The sequence below is a fragment of the Leuciscus leuciscus genome (assembly GCF_965113295.1).
Source record: "Leuciscus leuciscus genome assembly, chromosome: 1".
NCBI lineage: Eukaryota > Metazoa > Chordata > Actinopteri > Cypriniformes > Leuciscidae > Leuciscus > Leuciscus leuciscus.
In genome coordinates this window covers 22039949-22059430 of record NC_138725.1, presented here as the reverse complement: position 1 = coordinate 22059430, position 19482 = coordinate 22039949, and the positions used below count along the sequence as shown (strand labels likewise).

The 19482-nt window shown below is 37.3% G+C and overlaps 2 protein-coding genes across 3 annotated transcripts in view; both read right to left on the bottom strand.

The window, feature by feature from the left end:
- The window catches only part of LOC309500794 (uncharacterized protein), a 67493-nt gene that overhangs the window by 35553 nt on the left and 12458 nt on the right, over positions 1–19482 (bottom strand). The window lies entirely within an intron of this gene.
- Positions 538–16188, bottom strand: LOC309499708 (uncharacterized protein). 2 transcript variants are annotated; one of them, XR_014206321.1, is made up of 3 exons: positions 15908–16188; positions 4795–6407; positions 538–1434 (listed from the first exon to the last, which is right to left on the bottom strand). XR_014206321.1 is itself a non-coding variant. In XM_082171121.1 (2 exons), exons 1-2 carry the CDS (start codon positions 15984–15986, stop codon positions 4861–4863), a joined length of 1626 nt encoding a protein of 541 aa, XP_082027247.1. In that variant the 5' UTR covers positions 15987–16188; the 3' UTR covers positions 4598–4860. The 2 variants fall into 2 exon arrangements, 1 of the variants encoding a protein (XP_082027247.1); XM_082171121.1 differs by lacking the exon at positions 538–1434 and having other exon boundaries at positions 4598–6407.

The following is a 19482-nucleotide window of genomic DNA, read 5'->3' as shown; positions in this document are numbered from 1 at the left end:
AATTTACCTCAGAAGAAGAAGAACGCGATTTGATGACAAGAAAGATGTAAGGTAAGAAATTCTTACTTATTAGTTTATGGTATTGTTGCATAAACTTCACATTGCAGTTGAACTGTTGCTAGATATATGGTGAATATTATACTATTTAGACCCGTGTTTCCTGTTAAATACTGTTTGTGGATATCTGCTCAAACATAGATATGTACGTATAACCATAATGTTTAATATTTTGGAGCGCGATCGCGTTTGAATGTATCATATTTTGGAGCGCGAGTGGTTTGAAAGGAAAAATGCACCAAACATTAGGCTTTATGTTTTTACTATTATCTCATTTCATATCATCATAACGAATGGAAACATTTGAAGTAACATATGATAATCAATATATTTTTCTCTAGCGTAGTTGTTCTTGAAATCTTTTGGAAGATTTAATTTATTGTTATTATTATTTTATGCAGCACTGCGTAGCCTATGCCTACAAGGCACAACAAACCTGGTGTTCATTAAATATTGTTGTAAACATGTGTGTGTGTGTGTATTCTGTGAATTTTAAAAAGAAATTTTAACCAGAAAAATCTAAAATCTATTCCCAAAATCGTGCAGCCCTATAGTTTCTCTTGATATCAGTATGTTCACAGTTTTTTCTTTATTCTTTTCTTTCAGGGACCAGATGCAACTGAGTCCTGCTGACTTCAACATTCACATGAGTCTCTGTACATGAACATGGTAAAGTGAAAATCAAACACCTTGGAAATGAAAGGTATGTACAATGTTTTTAGGAATGGCACAAAGGTCTCTGTCTTTGGATCATTGTTTTCAATGTGCTCTTTTGTCATTTGTATTTTTGGATTGTGTTGTGTTGTAAATAAATCCAAACAATCTAAAAGCCATTCTTTTTTAAATCTCCTCATTCTTTGTGCAAGGTTGCTCTGAATGACAGGGCCTGATCGCTCCTAATAGGGCAGTTAGGGGAGTGTCTTTGTCTTTCTCAGGTGTGAAAAGCTTACATATTCATGAGATGATCACGCCTCTTCGCATATGGCTTTGTCACACAAAACACGTCTTAGAAATTTTAAATCAATATATTGTCTTATCTGAATGAGCAGTCAGGGTGATTTTCACATAGTTTTGGAGCAAATATTCTAGGCTATGTCATACAATTTTCAAAAGTCTTGTGAAGAAATAATCAGTATGGGTTTCATGGCCTTATTTCAGTGAGAAATTTTTTTTTGTATTTTCACAAACCACGCATAAATGTCATTATCTCAAAACTACAAACTTTTACATACATGCTGCTGATATATTATTGTAGCAGAGTGTGTGCTAAATACAGTGTAATTAGACTTTAGCCATGAAAATGTCACAAGTAACAGAAAAAAACACAAATGTCAGAGCATGTCAGAACACCTCCAGGGCCCAGAAAACAGCTCAGACCTCAGAGGGTTAACCCTCTGAGGTCTGAGGGGTTTTTGGGGTCCTTGAGATGTTCTGACATGCCCTGACATTTGTGCTTTTTTCAGTTGCTTATAAACATATTAATGGCAAAGGTATAATTACACTCTATTTAGCACAAACAGGGCTACCATAATATGTGAGCAACATGCATGTACATGTTTGTATTTTTGAGAGAATAATGTTTATGCATGGTTATTGAAAAAACTAAAAACTAAAGTTTCTGAAATAAGGCCACAAAACACATACTAAATACGTGTCAATAAGACTTTTGACTAGCCTAATTGATGTCTTTGCCTAGAGTTTTTTCTTCAAAATGATGTGAAAATCATCCTGCCCTTATCATTCACATAACACAATACATTGATTTAAATCTTGTAAAACACTTTTTGTTTGTAAAGGCAATATGCGCAAGGGGCGTCAACCATTCAACAGCATCATGCATATGTAGTAGTTCACACCTTAGGAGACAATGGGGCCCGCATACTTAATGAGCCATTCATTCAGGTGTGTCACCTATAGCCACAAGAAAGAATGCAAGAGCAATATATATACAGTATAGGCCTATATACAGGGCCTGAAATTAACACCCGACCACGCGCCAAATGCGGGTGAATTTTGCAATTGGCGGGTAAAACTGTCAATCTACCTGCCACATTGGCGGGTAGCCAATGAGAATTGAGTGATTCATTAGTTGTTGGGTTTTTTTGCGTCTGTTTTTTTTTTTTTTAAGTCCGCGACGTAAAATACGATGTTTTGGATGTGCGAGTAACAGTATTAAACTGTTGGTGAGATGGGATGAGATGAGATAAAGCAAAGCTGACGTTGGTTATGGTACAATGACAGTTACACAGATGTGTGTGCGTGTGTATGTTGAGTTGGGAACCAGTGAGAAAATGTCCGGTACCCGGTAACTTTACCAGTAATATTAATATTAATTTAGTTCTGCTTAACGGTTCAACTGACTTTGATTAATATGCGCGAGTGAGAGAGCGCAAGACAGCGCTCAACCAGTTGTTTGAAGACGTGAGAGTGCGCGCGCGCGGCCGGGGCTCTCTCTGCTCGTTATCGCCCTGTCAGGCGCAGCAGTCATTCTATTCTACATCACTTACCGATCAAATAAGGCTTTGGCGGGACAAAAATCGAGACGGCTTTGGCGGGGCGGGACAAAAATCGAGACGGCTTTGGCGGGACAAAAATCTTCGGCCGCCCCAAAAATTTAAATGCAGGAAAACTCCTGACAATGCTCGTAAGCGTTTGCTGCGCTGTTTCTTACCTTGATTTACGTTGACTTTACTAGTTCCAGCTTCACCGTCACCGCTTTTTTTTATTTTTATATATGTTTAGAAAACCTCTATTTTCTTCTTCTCTTTTCTTTCCTCTTCTGAGCACCGGACTTGTGCTGAACGGGCATTTTAAGCGTACTGAACTTCAAATTAAATGACAACATCAAATTTTGATCAGTGGCCAAACCATTTTTGTCTTGGGTGTGGGGGGCCCCAGTTCTGGTGGGGGTGGGGACATGTCAAAAAGTGGTGGGGACATGTCAAGGAGACCAGACCTCATGAAGATGCAGCAGTGGAGGAAGAGGAGTGCATCTGCTCCTTTTTTGTGGACTCAGATTAGCAGCAGTCAGTATATATGAATATGACATATGACTATGTCTGTGACACAACAAATGAATAAAAAGATGCAGCACCTAAATGTGTATTCTTACAAGTTAAAGAACAATGTTTGTGTGATTTCTATTTTTCACCTTTATGAAAAAAAAAAAAAAAAAAAAAAAAAAACTGGCTGGTAAAAAGTTACTGTGGCAGGTGGATTTTTTAAATCCACCTGCCACAGTGGCTGGTGGTCAAAAAAGTTAACTTCAGGCCCTGCCTATATATATATATATATATATATATATATATATATATATATATATTCTACCAAATTGGTTCACAGTTGGAAGCATGTCAATTTTTTTTTTTTTCACTAATTTTGCTTGCAAATTGTATAATATCCAAGGAAAACATGTCTATTAATTGTGCAGTTAATTCTCATACTGTATTTTCAGTTTTGGAATATGTATCCTCTCCCCAAATTTGTCAATAATAAAACACAATAAAAATTATTTAAAGAAAATGCTTATATTTACCTTTTAAAATTTGTTTACATCTACCTTGTAAATATATATTTTTTTATTAAAAAGGTTACAATTACAACAACAATTGAAGTGTAATCTTTCTTTGTAAAAACTAAAGTATACATTTTATCATACATATTTCAAACTTCGAATATAGCCTACATTGACAAAACATACTATATTTAACATATTAGCAAAAATTGGCAAACAAAAGCTTATTTGAGGTGGCAGATATTTTACAGTAAAAATGTGTAATCTATCCAAAACTAATCAACGAAATGTTGTCTTTCATGTCTGTAACATAGGTCTTTCGTTTTTATTATAAGGAATATAAATGTTAATTTGCAGTTTAATACGTTGCTTATACAAATACATTTTATTTCAACATATTTCAATCGATTTTACTCAGTATAGCAAAATAGTTTGCTAAAAGCAGATCATTTATTCACACACAGAAACGCAATTCAAATTTAAACCGTCTTTTTGCGAGTTGTGGTAAACAGCGCATCTCTGCGTTTATTCATTCACACAGAAACGCGATTTACTTGAGAATGAAAAAAAAAACGTACTACATTATTCCATCCGTTGCTCCTCGAAATACCAGCACTTCTGAGGTAAGTTTTCCATTACTATTATTCCTCACAGCGCTGCGAGACAGTGTAGACAAGTACACTTATCTGAATAAACTTGATGTGTTTTCTCGAGCTGATATGTGGGCGTTCACAGTTTGTATGGGATCGTCTCAGTCATTTGCGTTTGAATAGCGCGCGCTCTCCGTGGGCGTGGCCGATTATAACGTAATGAGATGAGCTCGACTGGAATCGCTCTCTTTTAATACAGATTTCACAAGATGAGAATATTTGTTTTTTATATAAATTACTTCATTTAAAAGAAGAGAATTCAAGCTTCATGCCTGTGTGTCTGTATGCCTGTTTGACTGAGTATTCGCTCAGTTATTGTTCATTTTCGGACGCGTTTCAGAATGGACTTCACTGGCAGAGAGAAGGCAGAACTCGCTTCGTGTTTATTTTTCTTTATTTGGCAAAAAGCACAACACTTTGTTTTTATTGTGAGTATACACAAAAATAATACACATTTAACAGAATCGATTGATGTATGAAACTCCTATGGAAAATCAAAGTCAACAGTATTTATGAGTTTCTTTTACATTGATAAAAAAAAAGCGACCTGGTATCGCCGGCGATACCGTAGACCTCAGGGGGTTAAGAGTTGTTTTGTGTCTGAAACTAGTTCCACACTGAACACACGTGTGGCTTTTCTCAAGTGTGGATTTTCATGTGACTCTTAAGGGATGCTGATTGTGTGAACCTCTTCCCACATTGATCACGAGATTGGCTTCTCTCCACTGCTTTTCTCCAGTGTGTTTTCAGAGATGATGACTGACTGAATCTCTTGTCACAGTGTGAACACTTGTAAGGTTTTTCTCCAGTGTGGATCCTCTTATGTGTATTCAGAGTTGCTGACTGACTGAATCTCTTGTCACAGTGTGAACACTTGTAAGGTTTTTCTCCAGTGTGGATCCTCTTATGTGTATTCAGAGATGCTGAATGACTGAATCTCTTGTCACAGTGTGAACACTTGTAAGGTTTTTCTCCAGTGTGGATCCTCTCATGTGTTTTCAGAGTTGCTGACTGATTGAATCTCTTGTCACAGTGTGAACACTTGTAAGGTTTTTCTCCAGTGTGGATCCTCTCATGTGTTTTCAGATTTACTAACAGACTGAATCTCTTGTCACAGTGTGAACACTTGTAAGGTTTTTCTCCAGTGTGGATCCTCTCATGTGTTTTCAGATTTTCAAACAGGATGAATCTCTTGTCACAGTGTGAACACTTATAAGGTTTTTCTCCAGTGTGAATTTTCTGGTGCCGTTTTAATTGTTGAGCTGTAATAAAAGTCTTCCCACACTTAAAGCACACGTACTCAGTGTGAATTTTCTGATGTTTATGTAAATGACACCGCTGTGAATAACTCTTTCCACACACAACACATGAATGTGGCTTCTCCATCGTATGAACTCTCAGGTGTCTCTTCAGGTTTGATGACACAACAAATGTTTTACCACATTGATCACACGTGAACGGTTTCTTTCCAGTGTGAATTCTCATGTGACACTCAAGATTACGCTTGTTCATTAAACTCTTTCCACACTGAGTGCAGGTTGTAGATTTCTTGGCTCTTGTTTTCTTTAAAAATGTTTTTTTAGTCTTTGAACCACTCAAAGGTTTTTCTCCAGGTTTGACATGATGTTCCTCCTTCACTTCACTCAGTTCTTCACTCTCCTCCTTCACTTCACTCAGTTCTTCACTCTCCTGCTTCACTTCACTCAGTTCTTCACTCTCCTGCTTCACTTCGCTCAGTTCTTCACTCTCCTGCTTCACTTCACTCAGTTCTTCACTCTCCTCCTTCACTTCGCTCAGTTCTTCACTCTCCTCCTTCACTTCGCTCAGGTCTTCACTCTCCTCCTTCACTTCGCTCAGGTCTTCACTCTCCTCCTTCACTTCGCTCAGGTCTTCACTCTCCTCCTTCACTTCGCTCAGGTCTTCACTCTCCTCCTTCACTTCGCTCAGGTCTTCACTCTCCTCCTTCACTTCGCTCAGGTCTTCACTCTCCTCCTTCACTTCACTCAGTTCTTCACTCTCCTGCTTCACTTCACTCAGTTCTTCACTCTCCTCCTTCACTTCACTCAGGTCTTCACTCTCCTCCTTCACTTCACTCAGTTCTTCACTCTCCTCCTTCACTTCGCTCAGTTCTTCACTCTCCTCCTTCACTTCGCTCAGTTCTTCACTCTCCTTCACTTCCATCGGGTCTGAAATGAAAGAAAAAGGTTTAATTTAGTAATAGCACTAGTAGACAACTACTATAAAATATGGTAATTCTGGTGTTGTTTTCATAAATGAATTGCATGAATGAGGTACATTGATATTTCAATTATTATTTTCAAGACATTTAAGGCACAAATCGCGTTTCTGAAGTGAGAAATATTAAATATATTTGATTAATTACACAATTATTTAATGTGATATTAACATTTATACAATTTTGCCAAGGGGTGTGCAATATTGAAATACAATTATCTCTCGATATTTGTTAGGAATTTTCCGATAACAATAATTAAAAACTATTTTGCTGAGTGTTTTGTTCGGTACAGGCCTGTCATAAATAAATATGACAATTAAACCACCACTAGGTGACGGCAAGTCCATGATAGAAATATGAAGATAAAGGATGTAAAAATGAGCCCGATGTGATGGCAGAAAGGAGACACATTTTTTAAATGCAGGTCAAACCAATTGTCCCAACGTTTGAATCCAATGGTGTGGTAGAAGCTTTCCTGCATGCTGTCTTTTTGGTGCACAAAGTAATTTAATTCCAATTAGGTATTTATGGTTTAGTTTAGGTTAGGGTGGGGTGGGGGGATTTTTAATCATCAAGGTAATTCAATCATAAAACTACTATTGTTTTGGATAAAAAAAATGCAGTAACTAATAATATTACACTTAAAGGTGAACTAAGTAACTTTTTTTTACCTTAACTGAACAGCTTCGGAGTCATTGGAATGGTTATATTACTTATTTCGGGTTGAATGGTGGTCGTTTCGCACCCCCCGGTGCCCGTGAGCGGAAAATACGCGCTTGCAACTTTGAGCCGGCGGGCCGCCGGCCGCTGCATCAGGAAGTCTCGCGTGATATCAGGTCTCGCGATGTAAACAATTGCTTTACGGCCAAAAGAAATCTGCTAAAATGCTGTCATTATTGCGCTCCCTCACACTGTCCGAACCCGAATGAAGAAGATGTTTTAAAGAATGTCCCATCTGCTTTGATGTCGTTGATCTATAGCCTCTGGTGTCTGAGAATCACCAACGAGTTTTTACAACAGTGTTGTCAAATATCTATTCCGAAGCCGTGGGGGGGAGCTCTAGAGAGAAACCTGCGAGCAAAAAGCGAGAATACAGCGAAGAAATCCCAAAGCTACTGAGTGCTGCTTTAATTCTTGGAATAAACATTTGACATGTACAAACCTAATTTGTATATTTTTGGTCATCACATTAAAAAGAACATTTAAATGGGATAATATTAAGAACTTTAAATTTAACTCTCAAAAAGTTGTACGAACTCTTGAGATGAATAATATAAAAACACTCGGCTATTTGTGCCACAGTATCAGCTCAAAAGCTCACCAAAACCCGCCCACTCCAAGAAAAACTCATTAACCGATGACTTTAACTCTTGGAAAAACACATGCATCATTCTCAATGTCAACAGTAAGAATGAGCCAATTTAAGAACAAAAAGTGTTTTAGTTAGCAGGCATTTCACACACGTTTATGCACACACCATGATATCCAAAAACGTGTAATTCATTGATGCACAGACCTCCTGTACGATAATCCGACAACAAAAAAAATGAACAGCAATAATGCTCGTGCCTTTGTGTTGCACTTTGACTTCGGACAAAACTACAGTACATCTTTCCTTAAGTACATGTAACATAATGCAGTATTAAGGCCATTGCACACTGAGTCCGAAATTCGCATCCGAAATTTTCGCACAAAAAAAAAAAAAAAAAAAAAATCAACATCACGTTATGTCAATCACGCTTGCACACTGTCTACGAAACTTTCGTCCGTAATAAAAAAAATTCGGATCAGGTTCGATTTTCTGCGTTTTTGCATCCACAGCCAGTATTTTGAGAGTTTTTTGACAATTCAGAGCAACCGTACAAGCGAACGACAAAATCGAGCAACCAATTCGCTTACTAATCATGTATTATTTGGGTATAAAATATGACCTGTATACAGCTGGTGTGTGCTGGTGTGTGCTGGTGTGTGCGCTGGTGTGTGCGTGCGTGCGTGCGTGCGTGCGTGCGTGCGTCCCCATACCTTAGACATATACTGCCAGTCTCCATTCTGAGGTTAATTTTGAATCGTTTGGGATAATTTCGCAACTCCTTGATAAGGAGGTGAAACTCTCCTTCCTCTCGGCGCAATCTTAGGATTGGATGGACCCAATATTTCCTCATTCTTTTTCTCTTTTTAAGAAGAAAGAGGGCAACAAAAACAAAATCATCCTCACTGCTTGACGAATCCATTTTGTATTTTTGGCGTTTTTTTCCGCAAAGGTTTAATAAATACGCATCGCACTCAGTGTGCAAGGTTTCTGTGCGTGACGAATTTTAAGGCTGACGAACACGAAAATACGCATACGAAAATTTCGGACTCAGTGTGCAATGGCCTTTAGTCTGGACACTTTAAAATATATCCTGATATTTGAATTCTGTTGAGAATTTACCGCTTTAAAACACAATGGAGAATGTCAAGCATGATGTGAAACAGCCACATAAACAAAAAAAAAAAACTAATAAAAAGAGGGTAAAACATCATCCTGCACCAACATAAATTTCCACACAAATGTGTTCTGCTAATAATGACACATATTAGCAAAAACATGGCTTTCAGATATTCCAAGAGATGACAGGAAATTAACATTATCAATATAAGAAAATGTTAAAGTAAAGGTAGTTTGACCTACAATAGCACTTTGATAAAAAAAAAAAAAACTTTAAACTGATACATTAGTTAAGTCAAGTCACTTTTATTTATATAGTGCTTTTAGCAATAGGTGCATAAATAAAATAAAATGCATTATCCTATGTAAACAAGTAAATGCGTACAAGGCTATTACTTTATTGCAGTTACTTTATCAATGTATGTGTGGATGATACCACATGTGTTAACAGGGGACGTCCCCCGGACTTTTCGAACGTCCCCTTAGGTCCGCTATGTAACGTTCCCGAGCGGACGTTCGGAGGACGTCCGCATTTGGTCCGCTTTGTAACGTTCCCGAGCGGACCTTCGGAGGACGTCCGTATTTGGTCCGCTTTGTAACGTCTATTTCGTCCCTCACCTGCCATTTCCATGACAACACAATCCAGTCGCCCATGCCTTTGATTTTTATCATTAGACCGGACATCTTGCAACTCAGACAAACGAATAATTAAACTAAAATATAAACCCATAGTGGATGGGGATTTGTTTATCCATTAAATTAACTGTGATAATGGATTTTATCTAAAAAACATGTTTTTGTTTTGCAGATTGACAGTTTTATAACTGCAAATAAACTATAGTAAAAATATTATTTGAATTAATTGTAAAATTAAGTTAATGTTAAAAATGTTAGTGTTTTAATTTTAATGTCAAGATAATAACTTTCATGTTACTTATAACTTCTATCACTAATTAAAGATGTAATCAAATCACGAGTCTGTTTTCAGCCAAAATAATTTAAACATCAAAAACATGAGAAGTGATTCAATTGAATAGCCTACAATTTATTATTCCGCATGAAGAAAATAAGGTTGAATCTCAGGAGCTCTAAAATAATGCATCGACTTCACATGATGAATGCAGCCAAGGAAAATGCGAAGAATGGAAAAGCACATTGCTGGAAAGAAAGTGGAAAATAACACGTAAGACAAATAAAAGTATCCTAATTTAGGCTACCTGTAAAAATGTTAGTCAGGCGATCGAATGACTGGTTTTATTCAAAATAAGTTATTTTAGGAAAAATATTATTCTAATTATTGCACTTAAGACTGATAGCACATTAGGGTTGGGCATCGAGAACCGGTTCCAACTGGGAACCGTTTAAAAAATAACGATGCCATTGGAATCGTTTAGAAAATTTGTTTTCAATTCCGATCATCGGTTCCAAACGCGCAAGTTTTGGTTTCCATAGTGGCCACTGGATTTCCGGAAGTGCTTGCCGCGCCCGCTTGTTCTGTTGCAGGCATGGAGCACGGTAAGCGGCGCTCAAAAGTGTGGCTTTATTTCACCTTAAAAAAGCATGGGTCGGCAGAGTGCAACACATGTGACAAACTTATTTCTTGCACGGGCGGATGCACTACAAATATGACTAAACACCTAACGTTACGCCTGCATGGTGTACAAAATTTACAAGGAGTGTAGCGTGTTCGACATATGTCCACTGTCTCTGAGCGCTGGTCCACTGTCTTGTCCTCCTCAGGCAACCCTGCGCGACCAACGTTAGTAACGTTGCCAGGATCGAGTGCAAAATAATTAATCTGTAATGTTTGTTATTTTGAATAGAAATCATCACTCATAAAGCGTCATTCACGTCTCCTCCGGTTTATTTGTGTTCACATACATGCAATAAACAGCATCCGCCAGGGCTCTTAATCCAATGGTGCGCATATTTGGAGAAATAATGATTTATCATCACATGTTTGTAAAATGATTCGCGTCAGTTTATGATATCAGCGCTCTCTCATTCGCTGTACAGCTGTCAAATCATCTCACGCGGACCAACGTGATATGAGGTTTTTTTTTTTTATGAATAGAGAATGTTTATAGTATATGTGCTAAGCAAGGTAGCTATTAGCTGCATTTAAAATGCTAAATATAACATATTTCAACATCTTTTTTTTTTACTTAAAACCATTTTAAACCGCGACCGGAATATGATACAAATCAATGGTGTTTTAAAGTGAGCTTTTATACATTGAGTTAGTTATGTCCAGAGAGTCCAGACCAGGGTGCAAGTTCTGCATAAATCTGTTTTTTGGTCTGGTGCAGAGGCATTCCTAATTTTCTCCCACGTGGGCTGCAGCTCCCAAAACTAAAACTAAATCAAAATAAAATTTTCCTCTGTGAAATGAGCCTGTGACAGGTTTTGACTCCACCCCTCAAAGAATCGGAATCGAGAATCGAAAAGAACCGAAATCGAAATGAAGAATCGGAATCGGAATCAGAATCGTTCAAATCAAAACGATGCCCAACCCTATAGCACATTGCATTTCAAATAACAAAAAAAAAAAAAGTGTCATACAGCTGGCCCACACTATAATTTTGGCATAATATCCCTTCCATAACACACTAGCAAGTGACGATCAAATGCACCTAAGCGAGTGACGTCATTCATTGTGGCACGCAGCATGTATCCATGTATCCATGGCAACGCTCAGCTGCGTAGTGACAGTTAACGGTCCTCCTCAGACGCGGCCTTGTGTTTTCTCTTTCGACAGTCTAAAAGGTATTTTTTATTTTTAGATTAGTATACATTAGTTATCGTAACCACTATACATCATTACATATTATGAAAATTTGACCTTTTAAAACGTTTGCTGAAGTTGTCCGCCGTGTAAGTTCCCAGCAAACATTGGTCCGACGGCAACGTCGTGTCCCTGGCCAAAAATAGTCGCGGTAGGACGGCATAAATCGGTAAAAATATGTAACACAGAACATTTCCTAAAAATGCATTCAGATACATTTGTACATGTCTACAGTTATCTGGGGTTGCATGTATAGTTGTTATTTTGACTTTTAGCTACGTGCAGTTCAATATCTACCCTAGTTGTGTATCGGTTGTGAGAGGACGTCACCTGGCGACGTCTTTTACACGTGCGTTTATAGTCCATCATGACCCTCTATGAAATCCGTGTTGAAATATGCAAAAAAAATATGCTTAATCCTTGCATGATTAATACTGCAATAACCCAGCACACATTGGTCCGACTGCACGTACGTCGTGTCCCTGGCCAAAAACAGTCGCAAGTGGACGTCCACTAGGTGACGTCCTTTACACGTGCATTTATAGTCCATCATGACCCTCTATGAAATCCTATGAAATATGCTAAAGCAATTATGCATACACCTTGGTCAACACTACAATAATTAATTTAAGTGCCCCAAGTAGTTTTTAAGAGGTTCTGAAAAGACGTACACTGACGTCAAAACAGCTGCCGAGATGTTGTAACAAATCTCGCGATATTGCAAAATCCCGCGATAGGATGTAGTGTATTATCTCGCGATTTGGGGCGTTTTCTTTTTGAACAACCACCGTACCACGAGGCGAGCAGGACTTGAGGGCGCATCGTGTGTTGCAGAATTACAGAAAGTCGACGAATTACAAAAAATCTGCTTTTGGGTAAGTACATTTTGTGTTATTTTATAAATGTGATTGAGTTTTACTCGAAGGAACCAAAATAAATGATTCACACATTGTCAACTGAGATGTAGTTTGAGTTTGGATAAAATTAGCTAGTAGGCTAAAAGTTAATCGGGTTAAAGGCAGGGTTCTATACATTTTGCGACTATTTTTCCTGCTGGTGTGACCAAATTGTGTTATATGTCGCGCTGGCGCGACCGCAACGTTGCCCAGCAGCGAATGGTAAACAAAATGAAAGCGGAACGAAACTACGCTACTCGTTTGTGCTTCACGGACAGTTTATTGGTTCGGACCAATAATAGTCCACAAATCATTTAAACTTGTAGGAAAACACATACATATACATATATATATAGTACCAGTCAAAAGTTTGGAAACATTACTATTTTTAATGTTTTTGAAAGAAGTCTCTTATGCTCATCAAGCCTGCAGTTAAAAAAAAAAAAAAACGTAATATTATTAAATATTATTACAATTTAAAATAATGGTTCTCTTTTTTAATATATTTTAAAATGTAATTTATTTTTGTGATGCAAAGCTGAATTTTCATCAGCAAGTACTCCAGTCTTTGGTGTCTTATGATCCTTCAGAAATCATTCTAATATGATGATTTGATACTCAGTTATTATCAATGATGGAAACAGTTTACGCTGTTTAATATATTTTTTTGGAATACTTTTTTCAGGATTCATTGATGAGTAAAACGTTAACAGCATTTATTCATAAAAACAGCATTTATTCCAAATAAAAACATTTCTAACAATATAAATCGTTACCATCACCTTTTATCAATTTAATGCATCCTTGTTGAATTAAAGTACTAATTTCTTTAAAAAAAATAGTTATTGTTCCCAAACTTTTGAACGGTAGTGTATATTGTTACAAAAGATTTCTATTCTAAATAAATAACAGTTCTTTTTAACTTTTTATTCATCAAATAATCCTGAAAAAAGTATCTCAGGTTATAAAAAAAATATTAAGCAGCACAACTGTTTCCAACATTGATCATAAATCATCATATTAGAATGAATTCTGAAGGATCATAAGACACCAAAGACTGGAGTACTTGCTGATGAAAATTCAGCTTTGCATCACACAAATAAATTACATTTTAAAGTATATTAAAAAAGAGAACCATTATTTTAAATTGTAATAATATTTAATAATATTACTGTTTTTTTTTTTGTTTTGTTTTTTTTACTGCAGGCTTGATGAGCATAAGAGACTTCTTTCAAAAACATTAAAAATAGTAATGTTTCCAAACTTTTGACTGGTACTGTATATATATATGCTCTTTTTAAAATATATTAACGTACATTATTTTGATTTTGGTGTCACATTTAGATTCAGCAGCTGTCCAGAGTTGGTGGATCTGTAAACAAAGGTCTGTTTTTACCTTTAATTGTTTGAGTGTATTGCTGCATACTATTTATGGTGAAAAATGTGTGTGTGTGTGAATCATGTAAAATGCCGTAATAGCAAATTTCAATATGAGGTGTTGTGGTCAAAAGAAGCCATTCAAAGCTACACCTTTGTATGATGTAATTTTGGCCTTATGACATTCAAAAAAAATCTTTGTATAATATTAATGTAATTTTTATTAACTTGTATCTATTCAGGGGACATTCTTTAAAAGACCACCTGTCTTTATCAGAAATGTCCTTTTCACATTTACACAGTTGCATACCTAGTTAAGGGTCTCTCTTAAGGGCACCACAGTATTGAAGAGGGCTTTTTTTTAAGTTCATGTCATTTATCTCAAAATTAACCTTTTTGTTTGTTTGTTGTTTAACCATATTCTCTTCCCTCAGATGCTGTGAAGATGAGGAGCACAAATGCTAGACTCAGACATTGATGCAGCAATGGCAGAACACCTGAAGCACACTCCAAGAAGAGTTGGGGGTGGTGGATATAAAAAATGAGCCATAAACAAAACCATAAAGCCATAAACCAATTTCATAGACTCTAAAAACTTTTATTTATGGCTGTTTAACAGTAATGCAAGACTGCTAGTAACTGGAAGTTAATACTGCCAAGGCTCTGACACAGTGATGGAATATTATAGAAAGACTGTAACGTATAATGTGTTGACTGTTCCTGTACTTTTGTTATATTCTAGTTTGATTGCATGGTTGCTTAACCTTGATGTAAAACTGTTAGAGAAATGCCATTGCCACAGAATTTACCACATTGAACTATTTTTTGTATCTTTCTTTTAATCCTGGCTGTTTAACAACTGGGAGACAATTTCAAGTGTAATATTCACAATAAAATGTTGTGCTACATTACGACATTCTTTTTGTTTGCTTTAGTCCACAAATAATGTGTTCATGTACACGTGTTAAAACCGTTCTATAGACGTCCAGGTCTGACCGGACCGATTTTGGACCTTTGTCAAGTTCAGATGTGTAAAACCAGTATAGGTGCGATTTATTTTATTTGTAGGCTTATATACATTTGGCAGCAACGCACCTTATAAACATCCAGAAGAAGACTAATTCTGACGTCCAGGGACGCGCTGAAGAGACGTGGAATTCACGGCCAGATGACGTCAAAGACGTCGGTTCAACTTTCATTTTGGAACTATTTTTCAACCATGACGGGACATGTCGGACGGACGTCTTTTCAACGGTCATTACACGTCCAAATGTTTGCTGGGTTACCACTGCTAACCGTTATGCTAACACTACGAAACTAACGTTAAATGTTGCTGAAATGAGACGACGTTATATTTCACATATTCATATATAGACATATAAAATCATAACACTACTGAATGTGTTCATTTTGTTGTTTTAGGTGCCAGGGGGAAGAATTGCCAACGGACTAACCCCACAGCTGACCGACCGAGACACACACACACACAGCTGCCAGCGCGTTTGAAGACAGACACACGCACACACACACACACACACACGGAAAGAGCACAACACCTTTACAATTGTTCAAATAAATACTTTGTTCCTTACAACGTGTCTGTTTTCTTTGGTTAGCCAGAAGTAAAATAAAATGATACAAGGATGTTAAAAGGACTTCTAATGTAAATGAACGTTCTGTAAAGGTCCCCGAATGTTTTCCAAACGTCCCACTAAGGTCCCTCGGGACGTCGCACGACGGTCCTGCAAACGTCCTGCGAAGGTCCCCCGCGACGTCCTGCTAACGTTTAAAGAACCCTACACGAAGACGTCCAGAGGACGTTCGCAGAGGACGTTCAGGGACGTTCTAGGGACGTCTTTTTGTTAGCTGGGGATGAACCCTCTGAACAAATAGGCTCACACAAATCAAAATATGCAACTGACACATGATAATAAACATAGAATTACAAAATATACAAAACTTACATTGAGCTGTAGAACCAATAAAGTTCCTCATAATAGGGTTTCTTGCATCCGGCTCAGTTGAGCAAACACGCAAAGCCATGCCAGTACCTCTCTAAACACTTCTTCTTCTTCTTCAGTGAATTTTATTGGCAGTTTGCAATCTTTGTGCATTACCGCCATCTACTGGATTGAGGTGTGAACACATTGGGAAGTCATAAATAAATGTATATATATAAAAAAAAAAAAAAAAAGAAAAAAAAAAGAAAGGAAATCAGAGCCCAAGCTTCAGCTAGCGCTGCGTGTTCAGCTCCTCCAGCTTCTCTCAGAGCCCGTATTGCTTCTCTCTAAACACTCTTATTTGTCTCTCTTAAAAGGATAGCCCTTCCCGTAGAAACCTCCCTAGATCCCCCTTGAGGCGGGGAGTATCATTACATCACAAGAAATGGAACAGCCTTTCAGAACTGTTACAACTGTATGTAAAAAAAAAAAAAAAAAGAGGTGAACCAGATATAAAATAAGTCTAAATAAGGGAGATAATTTGACCTGATGTTGACAATCTATATGAAAGTTTCTCCAACCTCTCTCTACTGAACATTTGTTGAAAATATTTACCCATTTCATAGTTGAACTGTTTATCTAAATGTGATGAAGTGCTTGAATGTTTCTAACATGAATGTTCTTCAGCATCATGAATGAATGAAGAATAAACACCAACCTCTTTGTTCTTCAGGATCTTCAGTGTGTTTCATTCTGCAGGGTTCTGGATCACTCATGTTCTCACTGTCCTCTTTAATAAACTCAGTCTTTGCAGATTTCAGCTCTTCCTGATGCTCTGATGCTCGTCTTCACTTGTAGCTGATGGGAATTTACAGCATTTATTGGAGAATTGCTGTGGGGGGAGCTTCACTGATGGCGAATTACAGTGGGAGGAGCTTCACTGATGATGTGATTGCTGTGGGAGGAGCTGATCTGCCAAAAATCAGTAAATTCGTTTTTTTTTTTACTAAATGACACATCTGTAAAAAAAAACTGGACATCATGTCTATCTATCATAAAGTAACTGATGCTCATTTAATTCATAACCCTAATTATTCTCATCATTATTCTCCTTCTTCATTCAAAAATTGTTGTGGAGTCTGTCACTTCATTAAAAATCAATCTTGAAGTCTTGGGGTTTTGATGCCAGAAAATAAGCTTTACTATCCAAGATATTATTTTATCTCACAAAGTCGAGTGCTTTTGCAAAAGCAACTCCAGAGTCCAGTATCGAACATACACACCTCAAAGGTAATCAAATCATACCATATACTTGTGTTTTAAACAGTGAAAATTAGATTAAGGGCTTCACCATATATGAGCATTTCCATCCATTCCAGTCGCATGCTTTGCTTCTCTAATGCAGATCTGAAGACATCAGCATAATAAATGAGGTGAAAACAGGAACTATTGTCATGAAATAAAGAGTGTTTTCAGCAGATCTGTTAATATTGATGAGCCTCAGACTATCAACACTCATTCAACAAGCCATTCAGGATCATCAGCAGATCATCTCACTTTATTCTGAGTGTTTGCTGTTAGAAACACATTATTTGAGTCAGGATCGATGATAAGAGCCTGTAAAACTGCTCTATAGGTTGTTTGCAGTCACGTGATTGTGATGACGCGCGGAATTCAGATGGAGGGCATTAAGTGAAGAGCGGAATGGACGAGATGGAGTAAAGTCCGAACTGTACTACTTTAGACGCGATTACAAGAGAAAAATATAACAACAAATTGAAACATATGTTGGACGTGATCCTTACGTTATGAAGAGGAGCGATTTTTCAACTGAATTGAAAGATTTGCCTGAATAACGTTACGTTTGTCTTCAGTTACAGGGGTAACTTACAAACTCAAAGAAAAGAAGAAACAATTACTTTAACTTTACAAAGTTCTGAAAATGGTACGTTACACAAACATCCACATAAGTTGTATTAACTCACCTTTGACAAAATTATCACTGCACACACGGGCGTTTTCCGATTCGGCTCCTCCCGACCACAGACGTAGGTTTGCAAGCCATTTTTTCCACCGTTTTTCGGTCAATTTCTTGCATTTGTCCCCCTTATGAACAACAACTTTTGATACACGATAAAAACTCCTCGTGTTTTGATCGATTTGAGCAACCATAAACGACGCAAAACATCGGCATTTTGAGTTTGTTATAGTGCTTCCTAAATGTATCAAATGCTCTGTTTTTAAAAGAGGAAAATCATGTCAGAAGTAACAGATTAAGGCTGGAATAACCTCAGATACTTTGATCTTCTGAGATACGGACAACACAAACACACACAGGCTTCTGTTTCACAGCCCACAGAGTGAAGATGCAGGAAAGCTTTTTCCCTCCGTCCGTCCTTCTCATTCGTTCCTTCTCCCACTTCAGTCCCTTTACCCATTCTCCCCTTCACTCAGTTCACTCTGAGTGATCATAGCAGAATATAATGTTCTTTACATGTTTGGTATCATTTGAAAAGTCTCAGTGCGACTGGTACAATGCTCTCGTGTCCAGAGAAACATAACAAAATGTAAAAGAAGTGAGAGAGTTTAGAGATGCTGTTTCTAATGTGTGTGTGTCTTTTCCCAAGGTGTGAACTCCCCCAGTCTGTGATCCCAGTCAATGCAAACTCCAGCTGTTATTCCATGCCTCCATTTGGAGAATAATTATCCTGATCTGAGTACTTAAGGAAAGGCTGTGAAAGACTCAGTGTGATTTTGTAACATTGAATCTCTTCCATACACTGTATCTTTCAGATATCAAGCATTTAGGGCTGCACAATTTGGGGAAAAATCTAATAGCAATTTTCTATTTATATATATATATATATATATATATATATATATATATATATATATATATATAAATAAATTTTTGTTTTTTTTGTTTTTTTTTTGTTTTTTTTTATTGTCATTGGACATTATGCTCGCTTTTGGTTGCTTCTGTTAACTTTTATAGCTTTTTCTTATTATAGATTATAGTCCTTTTCACCAAATCCGAGATAATTTTATGAGAAATCAGAATCCTGTTGAATGTGCCCTAGTTATTGCTGATTCTATTACACAGAACGTTTGTATGTTATCAGCTATTGCGGACACTGACCGTGAGATGGCTGGGACGAACGCGCAGAAAGTTTCCTCTTCCACAAATATCCTTAATAAAGCCTGAAACTCGTCACCAGTCCACCAGTTTTTTTTATTAAATTCCATATTTGCAGATAGACAACTCTTACTGCATGAAGCCACGACACAAACCACAATAGATTTTTTTAAAAGGGAGGTTAAAAATAAATAAAATGCTGCGTGGAATCATCCAACCAAAATGCGCCGAGAACACAACCAATCAGCTTGTGCAGCGCACAAGTCCCACCCCTGAAAGTTCCTGAACTTTGAAAAAGTACTACCTCATGAGCAGGGACTATCGGAAGGGGAAATATTTACCCGGAACTTCATTTAGACCCTGGTTCCTGCGGTGTAAACGCATCGAGTACCAGCCCAAAGTTCCTAGTTCCTGGGGAAAGTTCCTGCGGTGGAAACGCGGCTTATGTTGTTGTGCCCACTAT

Bases quoted from the DNA above. Each gene is read 5' to 3' on its own strand.
- LOC309499708 (XM_082171121.1), bottom strand. From the start codon at position 15,986: ATGGCTTTGCGTGTTTGCTCAACTGAGCCGGATGCAAGAAACCCTATT. The intron at 6,408-15,907 runs GTAAGTTTTGTA...CTTTCATTTCAG, and splicing joins TATTGGTTCTACAGCTCAAT to ACCCGATGGAAGTGAAGGAG.